Source organism: Rosa chinensis, chromosome 1 (assembly GCF_002994745.2).
Source record: "Rosa chinensis cultivar Old Blush chromosome 1, RchiOBHm-V2, whole genome shotgun sequence".
NCBI classification, from domain to species: Eukaryota; Viridiplantae; Streptophyta; class Magnoliopsida; order Rosales; family Rosaceae; genus Rosa; species Rosa chinensis.
In genome coordinates, this window is record NC_037088.1 from 29,676,174 (window position 1) to 29,685,403 (window position 9,230).

Sequence of the window (9,230 nt, forward strand, 5' to 3'; positions counted from 1 at the left end):
TATTCTTATTATTTAATGAATTTAAAAAAGGTTTTGAAATTTTTTTTTTTTTGGTCGGCATATACGACAAAAGTGTCGGCATATACGACAAAAGTGTCGGCACATACGACAAAGAATCTAACTATTTAGAAGATATTTTGATGTTTTGTGTCGGCATATATGCCAAACATACGAATTTCGATGTGATATCAGCGCCACGTGTCAATCTCTAATTGGTTGTCCTAATTACGGTCGAGTCTTCGTCCGCCACGTGTCATACATTATCTAATCAAAATAAACTCAAACCGTCCATAAATATGGGGTCATTATCATCCTCATCTCTCACAAATTCACAAACACTTCTCATATCCAAATCATACAAATCTTTCTTTCTTTTCCGTTTTGATTTTGTCAAACCATTTCTGCAATGAATTGTTTGACGAAATGGTTGCAGAAAGATCAAGAAGAGGCCGTCACGAGAAGCCGTCGACGAGCCTTGATGATGTCTACTGCTGCCTTGCAAATCCAAACTCTGGAAGATGAGGATTCACAATGGGGTGGTTCTTCAGAAGGTCGTACCTATAAGGCCAGGGATCGAGAGCTGATGGATCTTCGACTCAAAGCTCAATACTTCACGGATCCGTGCAGGTATGAACCAAACATATTTCGCAGGCGATATAGAATGCAACCTTGGGTCTTTGACAAGATGATGCGCGATGTGGCCAACTACGACCCATATTTTGTTCAAACAAGAGATGCTTGTGGGATACTCAGCTTATCCACTGAACAAAAGCTGACATGCGCCATGAGAATGCTCGCGTATGGCATCACAGCTGATTTCTGTGATGATTACCTAGATATTGCGAAGACCACTGCCATTGAGATTTTTGAGCACTTCACAAAAGCAATCTGGAATGTATACCATGAGACTTACCTCCGCCGACCAACACCGGCAGATTTGCGACGGCTGCTTAACAAAGCTGCAGAACGGGGATTCCCGGGGATGATCGGTAGCCTTGATTGTACGCATTGGCAGTGGAAAAATTGTCCCACCGGATGGGCAGGGTAGTATACTGGCTACAAGGGGAAACCCACAATCATCTTAGAAGTGGTGGCCTCCTACGATACTTGGATTTGGCATGCCTTCTTCGGCCTTCCAGGTTCCCTAAATGATATTAACGTCCTTGGATGTTCACCTTTATTCAATGACGTATGCACCGGTGAAACCCCTGAAGTGAACTACCAGGTACATAATAAGCATTATCGTCAATGTTATTACCTAGTTGATGGCATATACCCTAAGTGGGGGTCATTTGTACAAGCAATCCGAAACCCGAGGTCGGCGCAGACACAACATTTCACAAGGATGCAGGAAGCATACAGAAAAGACGTGGAGAGAGCATTTGGTATTCTCCAAGCTCGTTGGGCAATCATAAGAGGACCAGCTCGTGGTGGAGTAAGGAGAACCTTCAATACATCATGATGACGTGCATTATCTTGCACAATATGATTGTTGAAGATGAGCATGATGAATATGCAGCGCAGCCATTTGATCCGGATGATATCCCAACCAGACCAAGGAAAGCAGAGATATATAAGAGACCAGTAATGGACACCGATGTTGATCGCAATCCGCAACAACTAAATCAATTCTTGCGTCGTTATAGGGAGGTTAGATGTCCAGTGATGAATAAAAACCTCCAAGACGATCTAGTCGATCACCTATGGACCATGAAGTTACAAGCTGATCAGAACCACTAGTGAGTTTTTTTTTTTTTTTTTTTGTGCTTTCAATAAGTGGCCATGTTGTCATGATAAGTGGTCATGGCCTACTTTGGTTGTATTGTTGTGTGGTATGCTTTTACTTTGTGTTGTGTGCTTTTAATTTGTGTGGTGTGCTTTATTATGAAAATAAAAGTTCAATGCTTTTTTACGAAGATGATCTACTAAACAAAATAATTTTTATTATCATAAATTAAAACACAAACCATTCAAAGCAACTAACAATATTCATTACATCCAAGATGTCTCGCCAAGTGGATCATAAGTGGTCAAGGCTGTGTTGTCTCCTTCAGGGGGTGTAGGATCTTGAGATTGTTCCGGGATGCTTGAAGTTTCTGCCTCGTTATCAATTATTTGTTGTTGCTTCCTCTCCCAATAACTCCTCTTTCTTGGGGTGAAAAGTGATGGATCCACCTGCATCGTGCGAGCATCCTCAGCGCGTTGCTCAATTAGTTGACCTTCCTCAAACTGTCTTTGCCTTTGTTGGTACTCGCGTTCGGTTTGTTCATAACATTTCTGCATTTGAACTCGTAGGCCATCCGCATCCTGCTTATTGCCTTTTTTCTTAGCTAGCTTCTGTGCTTTTTGTCCTTGAGGACGTGCCTTTCTTGATGACGGAAGCTCATCCTCGGTAATGGTTGTTCCACCGTCATCCAAGTTGACATGATTAGGAACACTAAAGTGGGTGTTTTCCATTGATGGTGTTTTCCCAAACTTTTCCGTATTTTTCAAGTACTGCCAACAATGCTCAAACACAAAATCGCAACCTTCCGAGTCGTAGTACGTTGATTTAATATTCATGAGCTACATATAATATTAAGTAAATAAAATATTAAAAAAAATATTGGCTTAGTATAAATCGATGAATAAACTATATATTGGACATTATTGAACTACATGATAAATAAATCAATAATCATTATTGAACATATTTCAATATAATTACCTCATCCTCCATATTTTCGCCGCTTCTTCGTTGAAAGTGTTCGACTTTGTTAAGAGCTTGGCGCCACTTCATACATGCCGGACTTATTTTCTTCCAACGAGCGTGGCAACTAGAATGTGTTCTATCCATGCAACCGGCCGGTTTGTGAGCATTGTACTCCTCCGCCACACGACTCCACAATAAGTCCGACTTTTGATCTTTTCCAACGCAACCATCACCCCCAACGGTGATCCAAGCTTGGCAAAGAATAACTTCTTCATTGTGCCTCCAAGAATCCCCTCTTGGTGCCTTTTTTTCCAAGACAAAAAAAATAAAAGGAAGATATATTTAAGAACAAGAAGATGTAACAATGAATGGAAAATTGTGAAGGAGATGGAGGATATTTGGTGTGAGGAAATAGAAAAGAATGGGTAGGTATTTATAGAATTTCCTATAATTCACTGTTCCAACGGGTATATTTTTTCCCCCAATTTTCTGGTAATTTTTTTTATTTTTTGGAACAAAAATGAAATAATAACTCTTCAATTAATAAGAGCCGTTCATCACTTTTTTCCAAATAATCTGAACCATTGGATCTTGAATAGATCCGTTACAGTCAAAAAAAAAAAAAAAAAAAAAAAAAGAGGTAACATCGGACCGTCCAAATTGATCAGTGCAACATCTGGACCATGCATTTCATGACCGTTGGGGGTTCCAACGGTCACTAGGGGACAGCTGCGCAGGCGAGGGGCCCACGGCTGCAGACGGAAAGCTCCGAATTTTCTCTCTCTAGTGCGCGTTCCGCGCGTCCTGTCTCTTCCTTCTCCCTTTGGCGCGCGTTTCCTTCAATTTCTTCGTTCCGCGCGTTGGTTCGGCATGTGGGCTGAGACAGCAACTGGGCTGGCCCCCATGCACAGTAATAAGTTCTGGTCTTGGAAAAGTCTCATATTTGAGACTACAAATGAGTCCAAGTCCTATATTTATAGGACCAGACCCCCCAAAAACAAAAGGTTGGAGATCCAAAGTCTCAAAATGGCCCAAAAATAGGTTTGGCACCCCAAGGTTGGAGTTGCCCTCAGACTTGAAAAACGGCTAATATGGTTAAGTGTGTGTAATGGTGCCCTCGAGTTGTATAAGGCACCACGCATTAATTTTTTTTTTTTAATTACTCAGACAACATATAGAGTTCTATATGTTGTATGAAGTGTAGCAAAGCTGAGGGAACAAATATGGAAATTTCCCGCTTGGGCAATCAAAATTTCAGTTTTGGCACTGAGGTTAGGCATTTCTCAATCACACAACAGAGATAGTTATTATGTTGTAGGAACTTGCAAGCATGACAAACCATTGAAGCCAAATCTGCTCGTTTTGGGGGGGGAGAATGAATGCCATTTTGGAGACTTCTCCAAATTTTGCCACTCACTTGCACAACGGCACATTAAAAACCATTATATGATCATTTGCAAGTATACTCCTACAACACAAGTAACTAAACTGTTGTACAATTTAGTGGCATCTAGGGTAGAATTTGGAGCCAAATTTGAGTCCATCTAGGAGGGAAATCTGCCGCAATTTTTTTTTTATTCACACAACAGATTATTCTTGTAACCATCGTGCAATGACATTCTAGATAAAGACTTCAGGATTTTAACCACCTTATACAACGTAAGTTTACTAAACATGATGTCTAATTCACTTTTCTTCATCACACAACACATTTTTTTTTTCGTTGTGCAAAAAGTGTTGTCTGTTAACGTTTTTGGTGTAGTGTTGGGTGGCATGGAATGCATGTGGATCGTTGCGTCAAATGAATAACATCACATCACATGCAATATGGCATATGAGAATTGCTCTGAAAATATAGTAGTGGAGTTGGGTGAAAGACAAATAATCTTATCAACAAGTGTAATTTCCGATCTGGTCCATTAAATCTTTCAATTCTTTTTGTCCAGGCCTACTCACGAATCGAACTGAGATTCAATCCGTTTAACTTTGTAATAGCTCATTAATTAAAATTGGAGTTCAATTTGCACCGATATAATCATCCGAGTGAATCAAATTCGAGTCACTGCAACATTTCTTTCCCCTCTGTAAAGAGGTGCCTTTTGCAAAACATAGTTACTATATAAAGAGAAAGCAAGCAACCAATCTATCAATATGTGAATATGTAACCATATCAACCAATCTATCAACATTGTCATAAAAAAAAAAAAAAGAAGCCAATCTATCAACATAGTTACTACATAAAGAGAAAGCAAGCAATTGTAGCTCTTAAATCTGTCTTTTGCTAAAGTTTCTAGCCTTTGGCTGATAAGACTGATGTGATTCCATCAATATTGACATAATTTGGAAGAGACAGCTACTCATAGCAAAGGATGCTCGACGTGTTGATGTACTCTGAGGGTGGTTACTGCTTTAGCAACTTGTGGAGGTGTTTCAACAGGTGGGCTTATCCCTTCTAGCTGAATGCCAAGAACTAGCTCTTTCAAATCAGCAACTGTGTCACTGAGAAGTTTCAGATTGCTGCTCACTCTTTCCACAGAGTCAACCGAGGGCAAAGTTGATGAGGTGAGCAGCAATCTGAAACTTCTCACTCTTTCCGCAGAGTCAACCGAGGGCAAAGTTGATGAGGTGAGCCTGCGGAAAGAGTGAGCGGCAATCTGAACTTTGCCCTTGGTTGACTCTGCGGAAAGAGTAAGAAGTTTCAGATTGCTGCTTACCTCATCAACTTTGCCCTCAGTTGACTCTGCGGAAAGAGTGAGAAGTTTCAGATCGCTGCTCACCTCATCAACTTTGCCCTCAGTTGACTCTGCGGAAAGAGTGAGCCGGCCAAGTAGTGACAGATTCTCCAACTCAATGATTTTTAGAAGCCTTTCCAGCCCTATGATTAAATCCTCCTGCTGATCTGCATATCTAGGCTTTAGTCAGGAACCCCAAACGTGCACATTAAAATTGCTAATACTTCCTAATTTTTCGAGGAGCATTAAACCGTCTTCAATTTTCAGCCGGAGCTCTTTTATGTGTAGGGTTGAAAGGTGAAGCTGCACATTGTTTTGTCTTATCTGCTCAAGAATTTGAGGCTGGAGAATTTTGAGTATGTTTTCCAGCTGCCTAAGTTGAGACCTGAATAACTTCGTATTCCGGAGCGCTACCTTAACCATGTCGTACATGAGCTGAAACGGTGCTCCTGCCAAAAATTCAAGGGCCATATCTGGTGCAACCTGAAAGAAGACATATTAGTAGAATTTGGAAGACATGAATACGTAACCGTGTTTTACGTGCCTCCCAATCAGATGTTTTCAACAAATTAGTCCATTGGTAATTATAACAATGGACATTGGTAATTATAACCGGGTCATTCTGATTTGCCATCGTCCCAACCGTTCGATAAGGAATGAAAAAGAAATTGTTGAGAATATATACATCCCACATGGGAAAAATGGGACCTTGCCTATGAGTTTATAAGGGTTTGGGCCACTCCATCCATTGCCAATTGGTTTTGGATGTGAACCCCAGATTACTTTATCATGGTATCAGAGCGGGTTACCCACGTGTGCGTGCCTAACGGCCACACGGGCTCTACGTCACCCAAGTTGTCCACGTGTATGGCTTGAAAATTCGCCACACGTGCGGGGGCGTGTTGAGAATATATACATCCCACATGGGAAAAATGGGACATTGCCTATGGGTTTATAAGGGTTTGGGCCACTCCATCCAGTGCCAATTGGTTTTGGATGTGAACCCCAGATTACTTTATCAGAAATGTCACCAAAAAAGACTAAAAGCAGAACAAGAATATTTCACTTAGCTTTATGCACAACAAATAGAATTATTAAAAGTAAGATCAAATCATAAACTACTCAATTATTGGCATGTAATGCTACTTAATTTGATCCAAATCTTTAAAGTACTTGGGTCATGAACAATATTTAATCGCCAATCTGTGTATATGATCACCCACTTTCATATAAATTTGTGATTGCATTGTTCTACAATCCCTAATTTCATTGTAGCAAGTAATGAGGCTTTGTTTAGCAATTACTAATCATTGTTGGATTCTCTTCTCAATTTGTGAAGAGACACAAATTCAAACTGGGTCTAATTTGTCACACTGAGTCATTGATCCCGTACATATTCAAATTTAAAACCAAGAGCTTTCTAAAAGAGCTTTTTCCTTGTTTGCTACACACAAGAAAGTCCATTACTACTTTAACAAACATATTCTTGAATACTAATTAGTTTAAAGTAGGATGCTCAAGTGAATCATACCCAAACACAATTTTTGGGATCGACCTTCCACTTTTTTAATTAACTTGTACTTTTTATGGTTATCAAAAAATTGAATAGTCATGCTTGAGTAAAAAGATGTTCATATCCATACATGTTAGCTTCTCATTTCTACATGGTAATGTTATTAGAGCAAAACGGAAGATAATGCATTAACTATGAGTCGGAAATAGACATAAGAATTATCCTAAAATGAAATAGACATAAGAATTATCCTAAACCCTAAACCGCAAACCCATTAAAGACAGAAAAACAAAACGATGGAAAACCCAGAAATCATATCTCCAAAATCGAAACATAAACCCAATCAAATGAGATACCCAGTAAAGTGATTAAATCCCTTTCCACAGCACTCAAACACAAATATAGTTCCAATTAACAACATAAACAGACCCTATCACAGTACAAATAAATAAATAAATAAATAAGCCAGCCCTATAAACCGACCTCAGAAAGAAGCCGATTCTTTGCAAGTAGCTTTAACACTTCCGCTGGAAGAACCACACGCCTGCATTGCAAACATTTTAGGTTAATCCAAACATATAAAAAAAAAATGAGAAAGAAGAAAGAATGGAAAGGAACAAACGAAGATGGTTCAAAATTGAGACAGGCAATGCTTTAATCACAAATTGGATCGTTCTTCAAAGATCGATAGCAAGATTTGGACCCGATCCAAATCTTGCTATCGATCCCTACCTCGCTCTTTGTTGAAATGAAAAAAATCACAAGTTCATCTTGAATGAGGACTCTTCAACAATATGAGTGTTTTCGGCAAAACCAAAACATGAAAAGAATAATAAGAAAAAAAGGCATGGTACTTCTAGGATTCTACAATTTATCTGCCGAGTTACTTCTACCTTTACCAAAACTCTACAACAAAGTAATAAAAAAAGAGTTCAAGGCAGATGTAATTTGAGAGAAGAGGACGAGTCCAAGTACAATTAAAAAAGGTGAGAACAGTTCAACCTCAACAACTCTTGGGTCTCATATAAAACGAGCCTAGGAGGTCAAAAAGACGGGGGAGGACGCAACAGAGCACAGAGCGTGGAAAAACAAAAGGAGAAAGCAGCAAAGCAGCTTGGAAGACAAAAGGTTTCGACCTCATTCCATCGCTCTCCACCACCTTTTCTTTTCTGTTGCAGGCCTTCCTCACAATGGCACCTTCGGGTGTCAATGATGTCAAAGTCAACGTGCCGGAGCAGCATCTCCGATGACCATGCAGGGCAGCGTCCCGATGAACCTTGTCGGGCAGCGTCCTGATGAACCATGCCGGGCAGCGTCCCGATGAACATGTCAGAGCAGCGTCTCTGGTGTAGGCCTTGCGCTCTCCAATCACAGCAGCTGGCCTTCCCATATTGTAACAGTGACAAGTTTTGCCGCTCTCTCAACTCCTGGCAGTAGAGTCTCTGTAGTAGTTTCAAACTCATAAAGGAAATCAAAGCTACGGGAGCTACAAGCTTCACTGAATCTTCTGTCAAACAACAACAAAACCATAATTCATTCCTTGACAACCACAATAGCCAAAAAGCCTTCCCCGAGGCCATACTTTATTTCCAGAAGCACCAATCCAAAAAAAAAAAAAACATAATAAGTGCAAAGAAACTAAGAGAAGTAAACAAAGAATCTCACCCTCAAAATAAAGCTTCGAGACGTTGAAACTACTGTGACTACAATCACCTGTCCTGATTGAACCTGCACAACAAACAAATTTGTTAAAATGGAATACAAGCTTTGAAGCATCCAATTAAGAACAAATTTGGTGCACAAGTCTTTATATGTTGCAGAAGGCCAAAATAATCAGAGGAGGCAGTCTGAGGCCTTTAACACCAAAAGATGACAAGCAAGAAAGAAAGCTGTGTAGTCGAATTGCAAGGCGAGTCTCAAGTTGTCAAAATTAAACACACACTTTGTCACAGCCAATTCCAAGACAAATCTGATGCACAGGTTCTTATATTTGTAAAAGGTCAAGACAATCAAATGAAACAGTCTAGACTTGATTTCAAGAGGTGACAAGTATGTGTTCGTGGGTGCAGCGTGTCAAGGGAAGAAAGAAAGATGAGAATTTGCAGCGAAAGTGACTAAGCAAACTTCAAAGTTCAATTATGTGCAGCAGCTTTGAAATATTTGTGTCCCAAAAAGCTTCGAAGCGGTGCCAATATAAAAGCCAAATGAGAAAAGTCTTGGCGGTGGCACTTTTATCTGGGCATGGACCTTTAATTTAAGTATGGTCAATGTGATCCAAACCATCCCAGAACTT

The 9,230-nt window shown here is 40.0% G+C and overlaps 1 protein-coding gene and 1 long non-coding RNA gene across 2 annotated transcripts; one reads left to right on the forward strand and one right to left on the reverse strand.

The window, feature by feature from the left end:
- The first annotated feature begins 406 nt into the window (after positions 1 to 406).
- LOC112164670 lies at positions 407 to 1,048 on the forward strand. Its single transcript, XM_024300960.1, has one exon. It carries the CDS (start codon positions 407 to 409, stop codon positions 1,046 to 1,048), a length of 642 nt encoding a protein of 213 aa, XP_024156728.1.
- A 4,678-nt stretch (positions 1,049 to 5,726) lies between these two features.
- Positions 5,727 to 7,528, reverse strand: LOC112177610. The gene is made up of 2 exons (XR_002927344.2): positions 7,421 to 7,528; positions 5,727 to 5,907 (listed from the first exon to the last, which is right to left on the reverse strand). It is a non-coding gene; the product is annotated as an uncharacterized LOC112177610 (long non-coding RNA).
- Positions 7,529 to 9,230: the final 1,702 nt, after the last annotated feature.

Bases quoted from the DNA above. Each gene is read 5' to 3' on its own strand.
- LOC112164670 (XM_024300960.1), top strand. From the start codon at position 407: ATGAATTGTTTGACGAAATGGTTGCAGAAAGATCAAGAAGAGGCCGTC.